Source organism: Crocodylus porosus, unplaced genomic scaffold (assembly GCF_001723895.1).
Source record: "Crocodylus porosus isolate Cpor-Errol unplaced genomic scaffold, CroPor_comp1, whole genome shotgun sequence".
In the NCBI taxonomy this organism is placed as follows: Eukaryota; Metazoa; Chordata; order Crocodylia; family Crocodylidae; genus Crocodylus; species Crocodylus porosus.
Genome location: NW_017728950.1, coordinates 22797628 through 22819735, shown reverse-complemented (window position 1 = coordinate 22819735; position 22108 = coordinate 22797628). Strand labels below are relative to the sequence as shown.

General features: G+C 48.7%; 1 protein-coding gene across 1 annotated transcript in view; it reads right to left on the bottom strand.

The window, feature by feature from the left end:
* Positions 1-21202, bottom strand: part of LOC109323267 (metalloprotease TIKI1-like) — a 150892-nt gene extending 129690 nt beyond the window's left edge. The window contains exon 1 of the mRNA XM_019554718.1: positions 20492-21202. Within this exon, the coding sequence (XP_019410263.1) occupies positions 20492-21202 (711 nt within the window). The remainder of the gene's footprint in view (positions 1-20491) is intronic.
* Between the last annotated feature and the right edge of the window lie 906 nt (positions 21203-22108).

Sequence of the window (22108 nt, the reverse complement as noted above, 5' to 3'; positions counted from 1 at the left end):
TTGTCGGCCCATGTTCGTCTTGGAGTCAATAACTCCAAGATCCTCTGTGCTCTCAAGAAGGGAGTTTCCCATCTTATAAGGGTGCTGCTGGTTACTACTGCCCAAGTGCAGCACCCTGCACTTGTCAGTATTGACTAAGCAAGTTTCTTTAGGGCACATTCTGCTCACTCTGTATGGGGAGGGGTTAGAAAGTGTCATTTCACTTGACTAGAAAATTGTCTAGTAGGATCATTCTACCTGCAGTCCAAATCAAATAATGAATTTTCAACTTGGAATGTCCACATCCTGATGGACAACCCTAGACCAGGGACAGGCAAAATAGGGCCCACGAGCCCAATGCAGCCTGCCAGGCACTTTCATCTGGCCCATGGTGCCCACCAACAAAATTGTACCCCCCACCCAGCCTTTCTGCCCATGAGTGGGAGTGATGCGCCCACATATACACATGCCCCCAGCATACCCTACTGCACCTTGTTTCCACCCTTGTGGGTGGAAGGGCCCGGCCTGGCCAGCAAGCAGCTTCCAGGTGGGGCTGCCACCAGGGGACCTGCTCAGCTTCCCCGGCATCTCACTTGCTCCAGGAAGCAGGTAGGGAAGCAGTGGGGGCAAGGGCATGGGCAGGAGGGGGAACATGGACAGTAGGGCTGGGGCTGGTGGCAACTTGGAGCCTGTGCCCACGGCAGCAGTAGCAGTGTGGAGCTTGGGTGGGTAAGGTGTGGATGTGAGGGAGGGTTAGGGGGTGGGGGCTGTGGAGATTCTCCCCCCCCCCAATCTCCCTCCATTGGGTACAGCCCTGGTAGACAGCTGTAGCAGCAGCAGCAGGCAGGGTGGTCATGCCCAGTGCAAGCGGTGCCCAGCGGTACGTAGCCCTGGCCAGCACTGCATATCATGGCAAGGGGCACAGCCTGGGTGGCCTGCCTCTATGGCCAGAGCTCCCAGCCGCATATGCACAGCCCCTACACTCGTACACAATTGGAGGGAAATTCCACATACTGGAGCCAGCTGCCTTCGCCACTCCCTGCCTTGCAGGTCATGAGACTCTGCTGGAAGTGGAGGGGAGCCCCAGCCCCTGCTTCCCCGCAGAGTCCCAGGACTTGTGTAACAGGGAGTGGGGAAGGCAGTTGGCTCCAGCACATGAAGCTTCCCTCTAGTGGTGGGTGAGTGTGGGGGCTGTGTGCACGTGACGGGGAGCACTAGTGATAGAGAGAGTCTAGCTGGGCTGCACCCCTCACCACAATGTGCAGCATGAGCGTCCTGGCCTGCTGCTGCACCATGGAGGGAGTGGAGGGGAGTCCCCACATCCCCTCTCACCCCACAAATGCCACACACCCACACCGTACCCCCACATATACACCCAACATACACAGCCACACCCCCTCACAAATCTCCTCCCATACTCCAGCACTCACCCCACCATATACACCCCCCCACATAATATACAAGACTAAGAATGTATTTTTAGTTATTATGCAATCACCTCTATATACAATATGCAAGCACAAATCATGACAAAAATATGTTTTGTAATAACATTAAAATGTTATAGTAGGTGTTCAACTTTTAGTTTATGATTTGGGCTTTTGTCTGGTTTCAAAATGGCAACCCCCCCTCCCAAAAGCAGTGTTTCTAGGAGCCAATAGGAGGGACTTCTGGTGGCAAAGGTCAGGGGTTAGGGATAGGACATCCAGTCCCAAGATGGCAACCAGGGGGCAGGGCAACTGTCAAGGGGTGGGGCTACCCATACAGCCCTTGAAAGCTCAAACCTCGTTAAGTGGCCCTCCACCTGCAATTATTGCCCGCCTCTGCCCTAGAGGCTGCAGGTGGCTGCTATGCCCAGATCAGAGCAGCCACCTGTTCCCTCACCTAGTACCTGAATCCAAGATGAAAGGTTCCTCTGCCCCAAACTGGATAGAAAAAAAACCCTTGGATTCAAGTAAATTGGGGAGTGACCTTCATTAACTAAATGTATGATATTTATCAAAAAGTGGTATCAAGTTTGTCCAGCAAGATACATTTTCAATAAAATTCATTAACTAATTAAATCCCTCGCTTTAATTCTTTATAGACTACACATCTGACTCCTCAAAGCTCAGTATCTGGCTAACCAACCTACAAATAGGAGTTTACTTCCCGTCTTACCCAATACCCAGCCTTCTGGAAGTTGTATGGGGTTTGTATACACCCCACAGAAAATACTAGTTTTCTGACAGTTAAGTCGACTTAACTTTAGGTCAACTTAATTGTCACAGTGTAGACGCATGTGTGGAGCAGAGACAACACAAATGCGGTGCAAGATAATACATCTCAGAGGTATATTATCTTGAGTCATGTTAGTTAAGTCAACTGATCTCACAAGATCAGTGCTGATCTTGACTGATCTGTACATATGTATGCTCTGATGTGGCTTAACTTAAGTTGCCTTAGTTATGTTGACTTATTTTAAAGTTGACTTAGTATGTGTGTACATACCCATGGTGTTCCAAAATTTGTTAAAGCTGAACATTAATAATATATTCACAGAACTCCTTACCCAATTCTTTTAACACCCTTGAATGTTATCCACTTTTCTTCATTAGAATATTTGTTATTTAAGTCACCCCCTGTCCCCCAACATATTTGTGGAATAGAAATATTTAAACGGTCACCGAGGTACAACTGCATCATCCTACTTCTTTCCAAATACCAAATATATTTACTGAGTCATCACACCTTTTCTATTTCAGAAGCAACAAGTTTTCAGTCCTTGCCTCATATCAGAGCTAGATCATTGTAAGATTTCATTAGTTCCCCATACATTTATAGAGTTCCTTATTGTACCAAGCCCTGCTGGCCAAAGATTCTTCACTAATATCTTTCACCTTCTTTTTCAATTGTCTGCATTTCTTAACAGTTAATCTGTTTTTATTATTACTGGCTTCCTCATTTTTTCCCCGTGTGCATGCACACTTTATTGCCACTTTTAAACTCCCCTGTTAACCCGGACTTTTTTCTTTTTTAAACTGAAGTAGCTCTCTTTATGAATGCAGAATTGTGATTTTATGAAAATCGATTAAAGCATTCTTGCACAATTACCAATTTTTATTCACATTATGTCTGAATAATATGTTTCCTCCCTCTTAATTTTCCCTCTAATTGTTTTTAGCTTTGAGAAATTAGCCTTTTTAGTGCACCAAACATACAGGTTATAGATTGCATCTATACTCTATATACAATAACCGAGTTTTGTGTATGTGTAACAAGTGGGTGTCCTGGGGCCGGTCTACTTTTTGGCCTGCTCACTTGTCTTAGGGCCAAGTGCCCACCTACCTCACCTTTGATGAAACCAATGTAAAGTTGTTAACAAGGCGGAAGGTTACCCATTTAAGGGCCTATACATGGCTCCAAACCTTCGCTTATACTGTGTCCAATGCCTCGCAGGTGGCACCCATGGCCTAACACCCAGCCTATGACATACCCCACACCAGGATCTCCCCTCCAGTGTCCCCACAGTGGGACCCACACTCCAGTGCCCTCACATCAGGACTCCCGATCCCTGTGCCCTTACATTGGGTGCACAAATCGCACCTACTTGGGGCTCCCAGTCCCTCCCTTTGTCACGGGCTGCCCTGCTCACTCCAGACCCTCTTGGATCCCTTACATCCCACACTGGGCTGTCATCCCCTGCCTGACACTGGGCCTCAATCCCTTTGTCCCTGCCTCATACCCAGGTCCTTCTTGGAGCTCAGGATCCCCACCCCCCCAGGACCCTCACACCCAGCTCCCCTTGTGAACCTCAGGCCTCACCGTGAACCTGGGCTCTGTCTCAGGTCCCTTCACACTACCTAGACCTCACCTCAGGCTCTACACAGCAAACCTAGGTCCTTGCTTTGTCTTCAGGGTGTGCTCTCCTAGCCTTTCCCCTTCACGGGGTAACTCACAAGGCAGCAGGGGCTGAGGCTTTCTGGTGCCCCTACTCACCCTTCACTGGCGAGGCACAGGTATGGCATTTCCTGGGGACTGCCCTGCCACTGGCAGCCCCACCACAGCATCCAGCCCCAGCAGGGTATACTTTTAGGTCATGCCTCAGGACTAGGAGCCTCCACCTTGCCCATATCTCCTGCCCTGTACCTCCAAGATGTTACATGAGCAGCTGCTCCAGCCAGGTGATGCTCTCTCTCCAGCTGCTTGCAGCAAACTGCTGACTCCACCGCATCTAATTATCATCTATAATTTTTAAGACTTCAAGGGATGGTCTACAAGAATCACCATAAACCCTCAGAAAACCACCTCTAGATTTAAATGCTCTGTGGCAGTGCAATGTCTGTTTCTACAAAATTCAAGATGGATATCTAAGTTTCTGCCCACCCTGTTCCCTTGTCTGATTTGACATCTATGGTGACCACACAGGAATCCTATCTTGTGACTTGTTATAGAAGTCATAGAAATTAAGGGCTGGAAAGGACCTTGACAGATCATCGAGTCCAACTTTCCTGCTCTGGGCAGGAATACTGCTGAGATCAAATGATCCCAGCAAGGTGTCTGGCCAGTCTCTTCTTCAAGACTTCCAAGGCTGAGGACTGCACTACCTCCTTGGGAAGTGTATTCCTGATTCTGGTCACCCTTACCATAAAGTAGTTCTTACTTGTATCCAACCTGAAACCATCCTCTAACAGTTTATAGCCATTGCTCCTTGTCCTCCCCTGGGGCACCCTAGTGAACAGTTTTTCCCAGCTCCCAGTATTCACCCCTTACATAGACGACAACCAAATCCCCCCTCAGTCTTCTCTTCCCCAGGCTGTACAGTCCCAGATCCCTTAGGTCTTGCCTAACAAGGTTTGTCCTCTAGGCCCTTAATCATTCTTGTGGCCCTTCTCTGAACCCTTTCAAAATTCTCCATGTCTTTTTTGAAGTTCCCAGAACTGGACACTGTTCCAGCTGGGGTCTCACCAATGCCAAGTAGAGAAGAACTATCACTTCCTTAGCCCTTGCTCATGACACATCAGCTAATGCATCCCAGTATGCTATTAGCTCTCTTGATTCACCAGTGCAATGCTGTAGTCACATTCATCCTGTGATCAAGCATAACCCCAAGGTCCCTTTCAGCTATTGTGCTGGCCAGCATACATCTCCTCCTAACCTATGTTCATGTCACTGGTTACTTCTCCCCAGATGAAGCACTCTGCATTTATCTTTATAGAAATGTATGCAGTTCTGCTCTGCCCATCTTTCTGCTTGTCCAGGTGCACTTGTATTCACATCCTATCCCCTAGTATGACTGCTTTTCCCCATAATTTAGTATCATTCCCAAACTTGGCAAGCATGCTTTCTACATCCTCATCTAAAGCATTGATAAAGATGTTGAACAGCATAGGGCCAAGAACTGAACCCTGTGTGACACCACTGGCTGCCCCACCAAGACGATACATACCCATCCACTAACATTCTCAGGCGATAACCCTTTAGCCATTTCCCAACCCACTTGACCGCGGACTCTGCCAGCTCACAATCCCCCAGTTGTTTGTTTGTTTTGTTTTTATAAGGGCGTCATGGGAGACTATATTAAAGGCCTTGGATTTTAAAAAAAATAAGACATCAACAGCATCTTCCACATCCAAGCGGTTTGTTACTTGATCATAGGAAACAAAGTTGGCCAGACACAACCTGCCTGAAACAAGACCATGTTGGCTATCCTTCAGCATCATGCCTTCCGTCATTCTCTCACAAATGGACTTGATAGTTTTTTCCAAAATCTTACCAGCTATTGAGGTCAAACAGACCAACCTATAGTTTCTCAAATCCTCCCTCCTCCCCTTCTTAAAGATTGGCATCACCCTGGCCCTTTTCCAGTCTTCTGGGACCTCTCGCGAGTACCACGAGTCTATAAATACCTTCTCCAATGGTCCCACAATGCTGAAGGAATTCTCTGGAGTCAATCTCAGGGGTAGTCCATCCTGTCAACTTGAAGACATTTAGACTCTTCAAGTACTACCTTACCAGTTTGACACTGACCATTGGTTAGTAATCGTGCCCCACCCCTGGGATCCTTCCAGTATCCAACCTAGTGGGTGACCAACATTTGCTTGCAGGAACACTAACACAAAGTATTCATGACAGGGTTCAACTTTCTCCTGACTGTCTTTTAATCAGTTGAGCTTTCCCATTCTGTAAGGGCCCCATGTTTCCCTTGGTTTTCCTCATGCTCCCTATACACCTAAAGGACTTCTGATTGTCCTTTATTTTGGTCACCAGCCTCATCTTGGTCACCACCCTTGCCTTCCTTATTCTCTCCCTACAAATATGGGCTATACTTGTATATTCCTCCTTGGTGACTACCCTTGTTTCCACTTTCCATAGACCTCCTTTTTCTTTAAGCATTACTCAACTTCTCTGGTAAGCTGAGAGCTTCCTGGCCCCTTACCACCTTTCCTGCACGTGGGAATGGACCTTTTCTGCACTTTGAGGATCACTCCATTTAGGAATGATCAATCTTCTTGAACTCTCTTCCCCTCCAATCCCTCTTCCCACAGGAGCTCTCCCACTATTTTCCTAAGCTCACTGAAGTCAGCCTTCCTGAAGTCAAGCACCTCTGCTCTGCTGGCCGACTTCCCTGCCCTACAACAGGTAGTGATCATGAGATGATAGAATTCACCATCTCCCACATTACCTTCAATCCTCAGATCTCCCACCACGTTGTCCCCTTTGGCTAGAACCAAATCCAACAAAGCCTTCCCCCTAGTTGGCCCGTTCACCTCCTATACTACATAAAGTTCTTCCAAGCAGGTGAAAAACCTATGTACATGACTGGTCAGTTCTGGCCAAGTGCTCCTCCCAGCAGATGTCAGGGTAATTGAGGCCACCCATGACAATCATATCCCATGAAAATGCCGCCTCCATCAGTTCTCTGGAAAATTCCAGATCCAGCTCCTCCTCCTGGTGTGGCAGTCTGTACTAGATGCCTACCATCAAGTCCCCTTCTCCTCATCTCCTTGTATCTTGACCCATAGGTCCTTGAGCCTCCCTTCTCTTGAACCAATTTGGATCTCTGAGGAAGCATATCACTCTTTTACATGGAGAGCTACACCTCCTCCCTTCTTCCCTACCTGATCCATAGTGCTACAGGCTTCACAGAAGGCATCCAGTCCTGTCATGCATGGTGTCCCAGCAGGTGTCCATTATTCCAGCAAAATCATGTTCCTATTTGCTGGCAGGAGTGCCAGTTCCTCCTGCTTATTCCCCATACTCCTAGCATTTGTGTGTAGACACTTAAGTCCCCCATTGATAACCCCCAGTTCCCCACCACCCCAATGTCCTTCCAGCCTCTTGACTCCTCTCTGACTGCCCTCTCTAACAACCTTCCTGCTTGGCTGTCCCCCGAATTGGTCAGCCAGACTTGGCCCATAGACTCCTCAGGTTCTGATCTTCTGACTTATCAATAATTAAATTCTAAGGGGTGTCAAATTTACCTGGTCTCATGGGCCAGATGAGTAGCATAGGGACTGTCCACAGGCGAGATAGGGCCCACAGATTCTTCCTGTCCAGCACGCTAGAGCCACTGTACACAGTGCCAGTCCAGGAGCTGTAATGTATGTGGTACCTGGTTTTTGACACAACTGCTCTAAAGCAACTGATAGCAACTTTTACGAAGTAACACCATCACTTCTGTCAGACATCCTTCCTTGAAGAGCATGTACTTACAGTGATTTTTTAACAACATTCCAATCATGTTACTTACCCCACCAGGGTTCAGTGATAACATCAGATTTCTGCTTGTAAATGGGCATTTCTAATTTGCCTGCTATATTTCCCAGTCTACCAGCACTGGTATACAGGGAAGTAAACAATTTCTTTCTGGCTTTGGGGCAAAGACCAGTGGTAGGAACAGAGAGGAGGCAGGTATTGCTCAGCTGTCAGAGAACTAAACACATGCTTTATTAGTGTACGTCAAATTAAAATGGCAGATACCTAGAATTAATTGCTTCAGCACAGCATCAGTGATAAAATCCTGCCCCTGCTGAATCCAAGGAATTTCCCACTGACTTGAATGGGGCCAGGATTCCAATGCAAGTCTCCAGAGCCACACTGGGATTTGACCCGGCCCTTCTCTACTTAATTCCCTTCCCCATCCCCATGGAAACAGTCTTTAAGCTCTACATGCAAAGGTTTTGCTGGAGTATATGTGAAGGTCAAGATCAGGTCTGATACTACAATCAGTACCAGTTCTGACTGCATTAAAAAGCTGAAGGAATGAAGACTTTCCCCACCCCTATCAGTGGCACATCTGTACAGGATTGTCTTTCTGATCATTCCCAGAGTTCTTCATATAAAAACAGTAGGTGGGGATGAACAGTAGGTGGGGAAGGCAAACATTATCTGCCTTCATATACAGTGCAAACATGAGTAGTTTCTTTGTCCCTGTACTAGGGAACATGAGCAAGGAGCCTGCTAGAATACCCGTTTGATGGTAGCACTTCTGTTCCACATGCTTTAGCAGCAAGCTGCTTTCTATAGGCCACCCATTATCACTTGTAACAAATTCATAACAGGCTCCTGAACCTGCTCCTTTGCTCAGCCAAACAAAAGCTACCTTGAAACAGTTTCTTAGAATGAACTGGGAACACCCTGAAGGAAGCTGGTTTCCTCACTCCAGTGGGTACCATCTGAGAGGAGATGCATGGATTTTCAATGGGGGGGGGGCCATCGTGTCAGCCTGGGCCACGGTGGTGCGCACGAGCTTTGAGAACAACCAGGAGATCGGCTGCTTCGCCAAGCTCATCAACGCCTACTGCCTGACAGCCGTGAGCAACACCGAGAGCTTCTACAGGTCTATGCTGCTCCTGCCCTGTGTGCTCAGGCCGGGGCAGCAACCCCCGGCTCCCACTGGGCCTGTGGCTGTGGTGGCCTCTGCTGCTGCCTGTGCACAGGGTGCAGCTGGGCCCAGGGCTGCCCCCAGGCCCTGTGCGGGGAGTGCCTCTCCCCCCTACCATTTCTGCACCGGCCCCAGCACCCCTTGTGGCTGTGGGCAGAGAGTGGGGGCCCGGCCTACCTACTCTCAGGCTGGCTGGAAGGCTGCGGCATCCCACCAGCTCGGGTCGTGTGGCTAGAGGGGCGGCTGTGGGGGTGGCAGTTGTGAGGCCTGGCAGGAGGTGCTGCTGTTGATATTGGGGCTCAGACCTCATCTCTTTTGCTATTGTGGGTGGCGGGCGGGAGGGGGAGTGGTCTTGGCTTTGCACTTAGTGGTGGCAGTCAACCTGTGCCCAGGTTCTGATGAACAAGCGGTTCTGAAGTGGTGCTGGCTCCTACCCTGGGGGTCTTTAAGACAAGGCTAGACAATCACCTTGCTGGGGTCGTTTGACCCCAGCACTCTTCCCTGCCATGGCAGGGGGTCAGACTCAATCTGCTCAGGTCCCTTCCGACCCTACTAACTATGAAACTCTAAGCTCTCTCAAAAGGGTGAAATGACACGCTACTCCCATTGGAACTCAGGTCTCTCTCTGGAGCTATTCCAAAATAGTTTTCCATGTCCCACAAACCCTTTAAGATCTGAAACCTCACCCTAGATGACACCAAAGACAGACAATGTTTCAGCTCTGACCTCAGCAAGAAGAGAATTGCTACTGGATGAGTCTCGGCAAGGGTCAAGATAAGAGGATTGAATGGTGGCAAAGATTTCTGCTTTAGCTAGTCACATTTGACGCAGAACTCCTGCTACTGGCCAAACAATTGTATATTTTACTTGTTTTTTCCAAAGAGTGCCAAAAAATGAACAGGGAAAAATAGTTAACTGTATTAGTCAGCTGTCAGCTAGAAGGCAGGGCAGGGTAGCCCCTTAAAGACACATTGGCTACCTACAATAATAAAGAAAAAAGAAAAACAGGCTTGTAAATCAGACCTAAGAGCTCACTCATTGGGACCCCTCAGAAAACAAACAGGTTAACAGAAGCATGCATAAAAGCTGCACTTTTTAAACGTGTTTTTCACTGGAATGTTCCCTTAATGCCTTTAGCAGATGCCTTATATAAGCCGAAACTGAAGTAGTACTTTTTCAGCCAAGAATTAATTCAAGTTGTGGCCAATTGTAGCAATCCTAATCCTGTTAGAACAGTGTAAAGAGATTCCAAGGAATTTACAAGGCCAGCTATCTAAATCTTCCGTAACACAGTTATGAGACAGCACTGTGATTACAATAAATCGCAAACCTAAACTTTGTTACACACTTGGTTTTAATTGACAGGATTGTTTTAAGTGCCACAGATCCCCTCATAAACTTCTTGCTGGTTTCAAGTCACCTTGTCAGCTGCTCCCCAACTACTTGTCTGTTCACATTTGACCTTTGTACGCTTAATAGCATTAAGCCTCATGAGGGTGGAGAGAGAGGAGGGACACTCCAGGTTCTGGAGGTCTGACTGGGATACCATCTGTCTGACAGGTTTCTATCTGCTGACCCCACTCCTCCTCAGATTTTAAGTGCTGCCTCATGCTCCCAGGAGGTAAGCTAGGAGCTTACCTTCAGTATGTGAGGCCTCAAAATTTTATCTCTACTGCCCTGTGGTGCTGAAGTCAGCAGCTCCTTGCCCTTGTGCCATCTTATCCACCAGCACAGGAGGTCACTCTTTTCAAAGCACAGTGATCTCTTGCCATTCAGCTCAGAATACATCAAGACATGAAATCAGCCAAGATGCTTTTACCCTAAGCATATAATGCCTGTGAACAGAAGCCCAGAGGGTACAGTGGAGATGCACATTGAGCATGAGCCCTGTGTATAACGTATAAAATTGCACTGAGCATCATTTTGAGGGTCTGTCTGCTGACCATGCTAGTCCTGGTTCAAACTATTCCCCGAGACAACAGGGCTGGACTGTTGGAAGTCAGAGTCTTACGGGGAGAGGAAGAGAGGATCTCCCACTGTTCTTGTAACACCATCTGGTGCCCACATGAAACGTATATAGAAGTGGCAGAATCTGCCAGAGGAAAGGTGATTATCACAACCTCTTTAGGTATATTTATGCTACCACTGTACTACATCCAGGAGCTTGACTGTGAATCACCATCTGATGCTATAGATAAGCAAGCTCAAGCAATGTCCCATCCCCTCAACCCACCTACAACAAAGAACCCGACTTGTGCCATCCCTGCCAGGATTCAAAAGCATCTCTTATATAAAACTGCCCTAAACTACCAGATGATACATCTACCACTTGGTCATGGCATGAAACAACCTGCCTGCATCTATGGAACAGCCTGGGTCATCCATGTTCCCAGAAGCATGCCTGCAATATCCTGGCCTGAGATTACCATCACAACCCTCAAACAGTATTGCCTTTTAAGCAGTACAAATGGACAACCTGAACTTTAGGTAGGTGGAATTGATGCTGGGGAGGAAGAGTCAGGGCAAGTGAAAAAGCTATTAAAGACCCTGCATTATATGTATTCTATGCAACTACCTCAGCCTCTGCTACAGGGCTCTGCCCTAATGTTGCTGGATACTTAAACAGCTATAGCCTAGTGTACTGCTGTGAACAGTCTGGATGCTTCAGCCTGGCTGGTAGAATTTAGGCTCAGTCACACTGAACTATACTGTTATGATCTGCACGCCCAAGTCTCTTCACCTAATGAAGGACGGTCTTTCCACAGAAACTAAGCTCTCTAGAAACAGCATCTAGCCCTTTTTGAATGCAGAGACTGCAAATCAGTGTCTGCAATCCTCTTTTATTGACACAGGAAAACTGAAGTGTGAATACCAACATTTAGATAATCATGTCTTCACTAAAGTCTAATTATGACAACACAAATGCAAACCCTTTGCTATTTCACTACTAAGGCCCCCAGCTAATTCCTGGTCCTCCGTCTAGACAGAGTGGCTATGGGCTTATCTACAGACAAAATGAAGACAAAGCCAGTGGATCTTGCAGTGAAAAAGCCAAGGACGTAAATTCAATCAATACAGTTAATTTAGGTCCAGTTCATGCTGAGAAAACCCTGATGGTTCCAGTCACATCAAGGGGGAATCATAGGTGAAATTCAGACACCTACAAGCTGTGCCCTAAGGGCAAAGATACAATCATGCATTGCTCACTACAGCTTCTCATTCCAAAAAGCGTCCCGTCTAACCTGTTCTCAGATTCAGCAGCCAGCAGTCCTCCATCAGCTCCCTTTCACCAGCAAATTGGTCTTTTAAAAAGAGAAGACCATTCCCTTTACATCTCACCTAAATTATTCCTTCCTTAGCTTTAGGCCAGGTACCTTTTCCTTTTCCAAGCAAATACTGCCATCTCCCAAGGGAATTCTAGACTGAAGTCTTCTGCAACAGAATTTCTGGAAAATTCACTCATAACCTTGGAAATTAAAAGCAAACATTTTAATGAAAAACAAAAATGTAGCATCAGTGGATAAAAAGTGATTTCTCCTAATTTGCTATTCCAGGTTTGGACCCATTTGAAAGAAAAGCTAAATGTCCAAACAATTCCAAAGTAAAGCATCCCGGATGGAAGTAATTTCTATAATTTTTCTAACTGTTTGTAAGAGAAATTCTAAAAATGCATTACAGCAGCAGAAAAAGGCAAGTTAGCTCCAGAGGTATTCTCCCCCCGACTCCTATTATCCAGAGGTGTGGATTGTAAGTCTTGAACACAGATCTTTTCTTCTTATAAGGTACCAATATAATCGAGGCTTCTAAAGGAAGGGGATGAAACAAAAGGATTAGAGAAAAGAAAGGGCCAGAAGTTTCTGCTGCAACACTCATGTGTTGGATTTTTAAAGTGAATAGTGCACGACAAACTGATCAAGAAACAGTAAATGCACCTATATCTCCCATCTGCAACATGTATGAACTATCTTGACCAGATACCCAATAACCTGGCTGAAAGTTAGAAAGAACCTAGTTTTCAAGCATTTATGCCTGGAGCTGTGGTCAGGATGTCAGAAACACTCAGCTTCCACTGCAGCCACTGAGATTGAAGCCAGTTTTCCCTGAAAAAGTTGGCTTCAAACACCAAACCACTTGGAGCTAGGCTCCTCCTAGGGCCCCACTAACTGGGAAGGCCCAACTACAGGAATGTGGTGAGGGCAAAGTTTCTTAAAACTACTGACAACTGAGCAGTCTGGGACATACAGAACAGGTTACTCTACACCAGGGATTTTCAACCTTTTCTAACAAGTGTACCCCTTCTGGTGGCAGTGGCCAAATGCGGGAGGGGAGACGGAGAGTCACACAAAGCGGCAGCTGCTACTGCCACATGCCACCGCACCCCACTTTCCCACGGCCGGTCGTACGTGCAGCCCTGCAGCCTGCCGACAGGCCTTGCGCCTGGCCAATTGCATGCTGCGCATCAGCAGCCCATGGAGCCACGCATGTAACCAGCCATGGGAAAGCAGTGCACAGCAGTGATATGGGGTGGTGGGTGGCGGTGGCATACCCCTATGACCTTTCCAAGTATCTCTAGGGGTACATGTAGCCCTGGTTGACAACCCCTGCTCTATACCAAGGGCCTGATCCTGAGAGGACTAGAAGTTGGTGGTTGTTCAAATCCAGTCAGAGTGCCAAATTGTGCCTTCTCTCTTCAAACTGATGGCATGGCACAGGCCAGGAGCAGGCTTTTACTTCCAGATTCAATGTTAATTTGATGTTTTGGACAAAGAGCACAATCCTGCTAGCCCAAACAACCATAAATTTCTCCTGGACTCCCTGGGGCACAAGGGAGGCAAACACATATGTATACACAAAACTTTAACTGCCTTCAGTCACCCTGCTGAAAATCAGTGGTACTACCCCAAGCACTTGTACAAACCAAGTTACAAGCATGGATGTGAACAACTATAGTGGCTTAACTAAATTTATTTTCCAATTCTACAACTTTCATCTTTGCCTACGACTGTACCAAGTAGGAAGGGGGAGAAAGGAAGAGGACTTTTAAACAAGCAATGTTAGAAAAAACATGAAGGCTGAAAACAGGAAATGAACAAGCAGGGCTGCCTAAATCTTTTCAAAGAGTTAAGCTGATCCAGATAGTTGAGTTGATCTCAGAAATATGGAGGGACACAGCTCTGGACAGTAGTCAGGCCACGTAAGTGTTATTTCAAAGCAGAGGAACTAGACTGAATTAGGAAAGAACACAATATGCTGGTGGGTACTAAAAAAAGTTGGACCAATAAAAATAAAGAGGAAGAGGAAGTCAGAACAGACAGCCAGAAAGGAACTGTGCTCTGGAAGAGAATGCTGGCAGGGAAGCTTTTCCCTTTAACATGTGGTCCTCACATTTAGTGAAGGCAGGGCATTATCCAAGACAGAGGTACCAAATGAAAACACCTCCAAGCATTCACTGGCAGTAAACAAGGGTGGGCAATTATTTGGGCCTATAGGTTATATAGGGAGTTTTATTGAGTTGTTGTGGGCCAGGTCAGCACCCCGCCTCCCCTCCACACAACAACTTACCAGAACTCCCTATGTGGGATGGGGCTGCAGACATGCAGGGAGGAGCATTCAGGAGCAGGATGGGCAGGCAAGGCCAGGGTTGCGGGGCAGTGAGAGCAGGGCATGGGCCGGGGCTGAGTTGCAATCTGCTGCCCACACACCCCTGTGATGGACACAGGTTCTGCAGGCAGGGGCACACAGGAAGCAGATCACAGCTCTGCCCTGGCCCCATACTGTCACTGCCCCACAATCCCAGCCCTGGACATAGCTCCCTGCCCAGCCACATGCTGTGTCCAGGGCCAGGGAGTCTGGCCCGGAGCTGCATGGGCAGCACACAGGTGGGCAGGGAGCTGTGTCCGAGGCCACTGTCTGTTGGCCCACAGTCCCAACCCAGCTGCCCGGCTGCATGCCCTGCCCATGTGGATCCCACCCCCAGTGGTGGCTACAGGGCAGATGGGCCAAGGTGCCCAGGTAGCAGGGCTCGGCCAACAGAGCTGAAACGAGCTGCCACAGCCGGGGCTGCCTGGAAATGGAGTCTAGCCACCACATTGCCCCAGCCCCACTGCATGCCTGGGGGCAGAGGGACCGGCTACATGTACCACGGCCCAGGCCAAGGGACCTGTTGTGGGCCAAGCAAAATTGCTCCATAAGCCAATCTGGCCCAGAGACCATATTTTGCCCACCCCTGCAGTAACACGTTAGCCCCAGCAGGATTTCATCTGAGGCTCTGGAGAGTACCACAAAGCAAAAAGGGCCTAGATACTAAGACATGATTTATGGTCAGGAACTACCCCTTCCACCTCTTTACAGTTGTTCCTCACCTCTCCAAAATGAACAGAGCAGAAAGTGGGGGGATGGGGGCACTGATATAACCAGGGTGAGGGTAGTAGACACAGCCTGATTAAGAGAATTACAGAATATGCTAGGTGCAGCTGCTTCCTCTTGAGCTGGATTGTCATGACCGTGTAGTAATGTCAACATCCAGGACATAGTGTGATGCATCATGCCACTGGCACAACTTCAGTGGAAGCAGTTTATTCTGCACTCCTCCCCAGTTGGTTCCTGGGGCTGTTACCCTGGTCACCCCACACTAATTATGCTACTGCATCACTGGGGAAAGTTGACACTGCTGCAAAGGAGAGGCTAGGGAATCAAGCGGAAGGAATCTGGATAGCAAGAACTTAGCAGAAACCCTATTACAAGGCATAAAGCAAACATAGGGCTTACACACAGTGGTCGTGTCTACACAAGATGCTAACTGTGCAGCAGCTTAATAACACTGTACAGCAGCATGCAAGGCAAAAACCATACGAATACACTACTGTGCAGTAGTATTAGGCTACCGCGCCATTAGCTTTACTAAAATGCATGCACTGATTCTACTGTGCAGTATCACCAGTTACTGCACATTGATTTAGTACTTGGTTATACAAGTACTAAACTTAATGCACAGTAACTATGGCACATTAATGAACGTGTAGACATGCCCAGTATGGCATAACAACCATGCGGAAGAACCTGAGATTTAAATCAACCGTTTCCTCAGGACAGACAGTTACCCCTGTGCTCAACCTTTGCAAAGGTGCTATGGGTGGCTGTGGCAAGGCACGATCTAGGGGTGCCGTGAACTCCCCTAGTGTCCTGCTACCATGCCAAATCAGTCTTTATCTTGCCCACCACGTCTTTGATGTTGATATAGTAAAGGGGAGGCTGCCTTTCTACTCTCTTTGGCACGGTGCCTTGATGTCTCTTGGCTCGGTCTAGTCGCCCGGTGCACTCCCACCTCTGGGCTGCACATGAGTCCCACCGTCACCTGTGCCCTCACGAGTCCCCGCACTCATCTCCATTGCCCTACTGTGCTCTCATAGACCCCACCAGGGCCTTGCCTCCGCGATCACGCTGCCCCCACCGGGGCCTTGCCTCGCAGCTCCGGCAATTGAGGTTCAGGTGGTCGTAGCCGTGCTTGGCCTCCAGGCCCCTTTTTTGGGTCCTACGCCCCACTGGGGGCTTCCCACTGGGGGCTTCCCACCTGTGCCTACACTGGGTTCCTCCCGATACTGCCCACACTGGAGCTGGGGTCGGGACACCCCAAAATGCAGCACCCTCTCTGGTGCCAGGAACCCCCCCCGACTACTAAGGAGCCCCTATGAGGCCTCCTCCACCCCTACAGCCTCACCCGGTCCTCCGGTGTTACACAACAACAAAACAGAAAACACAAAGCCCCTGGGCCATAACGTAAATTCCAAGCCAACCCAGCTATCCTTCATGCATATCCCGATCAGGGTTTCTTCCACCCAATATCATCATGCAGACACTGCTCAGGCCATCAGGCTTCTCTGCTATGCCTACTCCCAGCAAAGCTCCCTCTTCCTCGGCTGCCAGAGGGGAACTGACTCTAGTCTCAGCCTAGGCTGTTTATATAGGCCAGGCCCTGCCCCCTTCTGGTCAGCTGACCCAACTGGCTGTCTCAGCAACCCACACCTGTGCTGCCCTGGGGGTTGGCAGCTGAGCCCATATTATTCAGTCAGTAGCAGGCACCTTAGTGCCCTGCTACAGTGGCCCAACACAACACAGTACAAACAGCAAGGAAAGAGCATGAAATGGCAACAGGGTGCTAAGGAATGTACTTGGGAGCACCATGTAGTACAGGGATGGGCAATTATTAGTTTGGCTAGAGGGCCGCTTAAAGAGTTTTGGTGAGCTGTCGGGCTGCAAGGGAAGCCCTGCTCCTTGACAGGTGCCCCACCCCCTGGTCACCATCTTGGTTCTGGAAGTCCCACCCCTAACCCCTGACTTTTGCCACCAGAAGTCCTTGCCCCAGAAGTATTCTTTTTGGTCAGGTGGCCAACTTGAAACCAGAAGAAAAAACCAAATCACATACTTAAAAAAAAAATTAAATAATAATAAGACATCTACTATAGCTTCTTTTAATTTTATTTACAAAAATATATTTGTCCTAATGTATGCATTTTGCATAGTATATCTAGAGGTGACTGCATAATAGCTCAAAATATAGTCTTACTCTTGTATATTGTATGTGGTGTGTACGGTTGGGGAGTGCGTGCGCGCGCGCACGTGTGTGTGGGGCATGGGCATGGTAGGTCAGTAGGTGAGTATAGGGTATGTGGTTGGGGTGTGGGTGGGGAGCCAGCAGCTGTAGAAGGTTGTAGGTGCATTTGGGAGATATGGTGGGGGTGCGGTGTGGGAGGTTGTGTGGGTATGGTGGGCGTAGAGGGTGTAGGAAGAATCCTCAGAGTCCCTAGAGTGCGAGTCCCTGGAGCTGCATATGGTGGCAGGGTGCAGACCAGCCCCTCCTGGCCTCAACACGCAGCTCCCACCCACACGTGGTGGCAGTGTGCGGGGCCAGCTCCGCCCAGATCTTTCGTGTAGAGCTCCTGCAGCGTGCGGAGACAGCCCAGCCTGGCTCTCTGCATTCCCAGCCTCATGATGGGGTGGGGGGAAGGAATGTGAAATCAAATGACACCTGGTGGAGCAGGAAGGGAAGCAAATTTCAAGCACCCTGATTAAAGGTCTCCAATTTTATTAAAACACAATTATCTCAGCTACCTGAACAGAAAACAGAGCAAAGTCCTGAGGCAGTAGATTCTCAGTAGTGTTCAGATAAGAAAGAAAAATAAAGGAGTGAGTCAGGCCCCTCAACAATCAAGAAATTGGTTTCTGGGGTTCTCTCTCTCTCTGTGTTTACCTATGCAGGAGTATTAAAGGGCAGTAAGGGGTAGGGTGTGAATTCATAGTATGCTGGCTCCTCTGCCCTCACTGCCCCCATTGTGGGTACTTAGAGCAGCATCGCTTATTCTATTTTCACCTGGCAGCAAGCTATTGCAGAGCTACAACTCGCCACAGAGGGTGGGGATGTAATATAGCTAGTGCACCACAAATTCATCCTATAGATGACTGCACACTAACTACCCTAGGCAGACAAGCTCTTTGCCTTCTGGTTGCTTAGCCTTCGCAGTGACCTCAGTTCACATTTGCAAGCCTTTCCAAGGAGCCATAAGGATAAGAGCTTTCCGAAGGTCTCTAACAACAGCTGAGGCTTGTGTAATTATCACTGGACTCCATCAGCCCAGGCTTTATGGAAACTCACCAGACTCAGGAGAGGAAAAAAAAAAAAAATTAAAATCCCAGGATTTTGCAATGCTGGATTTAACCTCTCTGCCGCGAGTTGAATTCCAACCCCAAAGTCAATGGAAAAACTAGCATCAATGCCAGACAGGCCAGGATTTCAGCCTCAAAATTTTCCTTTTCTTTCCACCAGGAAGAAGGCAGTCTGCTCAATACAGTGTATGTACAAAAAGCAAAATCAGCCTGACAAATACCCCAGCCACACTTGGTATTCATGAGCTGAGAGGGGAAGTCATATTCGGGGGGAAAAAAATCATGCCAAAATTAGAGTAAATTACTTGTTTTCAGTATGCAGTGAGTTAACAGTGGGGTTGTCTACAGGGTAAGCATTCAGAGTACTAATGATCAAAGGACAGTTAGCCAGCATAAGAGAAGGGTGGCAGGAGCCCCCACCTTCATATTCCTCAGCAAGGGCAGGACTCACTGTGGTAGTGGGCTGTCCAGAGCACATGGGGAGAGGCCCATATGGAGCTGGAAGGGAGCATGCAAGCAGCACTGCTCAGGGATGATGCAGCACTGTGACCACAGCATGGGGCAGGGCAAGGAGCTCACTCAAATCAACTAGCTCAGATGGCAGCAAAGGGGTAGGGAGAGGGGGGAGGGACACTGATGGCCAGGGGGCAGCACAGGTCATCTAAACCCCAGGTCCACTACTGACTACAATGTAGGCACCACCTTGCTGTACTCCCACCAGTGCTGCACCAGCCTTGAGCACCCATCCTTATTAGATGCCCTGCAGAGCTGTGTCCCCCAGGCCTGGACTCTCTACCCAGAATCCTTTCCACTCCACCATGGCAGGGTGCAGCACAGCCACCGTTGCTGCACTAAGCCTGGAACCCATGGGGTGAGGGAGAGGGTCATGTATTGTCCAACCCTCCCCATCTGCCCACCCCGCAACTCCCATAACCCATGCTCTGGCTGCCAATGCTTTAAGGGCCTTGCAGCCAGAGGTACTCCCAGACCGCCCCTCCTCAAAACCCCCCTTGCAGTTCCCCAATAAGCGCTGTTTAGCAAGCCAGGTCAGCAGGGCCATGAAGAGGGTCCACAGGGCAGCAATGTGTATCGCTCCCTGGGATATTTAGTTGAGATAGCAGAGTCCGTGACTGAGGCATCCCCTCAGTACGAAGGTCAATCCCAGGCCCGTTGCCTCCTTCCCATCACCATGGGCCAAAACACAGTAATAGCAAGCTTCACCACAGAATGAAGTAAAGGCAGGTGCACGGCATAGCCTTGTAACTTGCTAGACCCACCACTGCAGGACAAGATGGCTCTATATCCTACCTATGTTTCAGAGAAGGTGCCACATCCATAAACACCCTACAGCTATAGAGAAGGCATCGACCACCATTCTTCAGCCTGTGCACTGAGGACTGGCATGGGGGGAAGCTCTCGTTGCCCCAGCACAGATCAGGGCAAAGAGAGGGTCACCCAAGCACGTTTGACAATTATCTCTGGGTCTGATGACTGGAAATAGACACTAGCCTGGAAGGTCCATGGGCCTAGACAGCAACAGTTCTCAGCCTTCTCCACAGAATGGGTCTTTACTGCCATGGAAACAGCCTTTTCTCCCTTGTCTGCCACAAGTATTCAGAGTGCTTTTACTAGCTGGGGCAAGAGAGCCCAACGCTGCACAGAGGATGGAGGATCCCAACCAGGGACTGAACATGGAGTTTAGCATCTGCATTGGAAGCAGGGGACAGGGAGAGGACAGACCTAATCTGACACATGGGCCATGGGGAGTAAAATGCAAGTGGACCCCTGCCCTGAGACAGTACAACAGCCATACTACTCCCTGGGATCCCATGCCTGGCCCTATCTCCCCTTTTCAGCACCCCCAGAGGAGCGTTGTGCCCCACAAAGCTACATCCACTTCTTGGGAACTCCTCTATCAAGACAACCCACCATGGTTCAGATAAGATGACTTGTAGTTTCCCACTTCATCCACACCTCCCCTCTTACCTGGGAAAAGTTCAGTCCATTCAGTGGGTGGCACTGCTCCTCCACTTTCTCCACAGCACCAGTCTGCTTCCTCAGACGCTCTGCCTCCTGGGCCAGATAAAGGTCCAGGACAGGCACACCACGTGACTTAATGTCCACTTCAGTCAGAGAGTTCACCATCAGCATCACCCACACAGGCCTCTTCCGTTCCCAGTTCCCTGCTATGGCATTGAAGAGGTAGTCTGCGTAGAGCCCTTTGCCCCGCTGGTCTGGAGTCATCCAGGATGGCATCATGAGTTTGACATATTCCAGGTGGCGCTTGAGCCGGCGGTAGATGTCCCTGGGCAGCACATCCTGGAGATTCTCCCCCTGTGGTAAGAGCTGGCAGCTGGTGAGGGCAGAAATGGTGTAGGGGTCGGTGAGGTCCAGCTCGAAGTACACAATGTGGCTCTGCTGGAAGGCTTTCTTGGAGTTCTCAGGGATGAAATCCCAGACCCGGGTATAGGGAACATGGATGGTGCCAAAAAAGTAAGATGGGGGGTCTCTCTTTATAGTCCAGAGGAAGGAGTTCAGCTCGCTTTGCTGAAGGGGAGGGAAACACAGCAGAATAAACACACAGCCATTTGGGCCAGGCAATGCAGGGGAAAATTGCACAAGCAGCAAGTAACAGATGGGAAAGGAGAAGGCCCTCTGGCCCAGGAGTGCCTCCCCGCACCCTTTTAAAAGAGGCATTGTTTTGCAGCAGTGATACTCAGAGCAGAGCTCTTAGAAAAAAAATGTTTAATGTTATTTTTTTCCTGAATGCATTCAAAATGCAACTCCTGCAACCCTACAGAACATGAGAATGCCCCTGTGGGAGTGTGCAAATGTTAGTGAATGCACCATGGCTTTATATTTGATTTGGGAGTGTGTCTGTCAGAAGTTTCCAAAGGGGGAGGGAGGGGCCATGGTAGTGACTTGTCAGTTAACACTGACCTACACTTGTGGCTCCTGCACCAGTCAGGACAAAGCATCACCTCTCATGTTGGCACCCCAAATGCTAACAGACCATGTAACCAGCTGGTAAAAGTCACTTTGGATCACCAGGAATAGTGTTGGTCCTTAACAGAAAACAGAGTAACCTGGTAGATGAAGCATGGCTAGGAGATCTGGCTCAGTTTTGCCACTGACGTGCAAGGAGATCTTGGAGGAGCTATTGCACCTCTCTGTGCCTCAGTCTTTTCACCCGAAACATGCAGTATAACGATGCTGACCTCTTCGACAGGTCAACAGAGGAGCCACAGAGTATTATAAAGAGAGGACCTCTTCCACAGTTTGGTCACACTTTTACCAAGAGAGGCTCTTTGTCAGTGAATACCCTCCACTGGATGCCCCTTTTTAAAGCCAAAACCCAATTTTTGATACTTAAAGTGGAAAAAAAAAAAAAAGGTGGCTCTGGTCTGTCTGCCAGGATCCCCAAGGAAAGCTCTTTAGCCCCACCCAAATAACACTGCTGTTATCTACGTGCCAAAGACCCATGCTGACATCAGGGACAGACTAGAGCTTAACTTAGCCAAGTGCCCTCAAGGGAAGGAGTCTGCATTTCCAACCTAAGAAAAATGTCAAATGTCGCCTGGCAGGGGAAGCACCGTGACCACA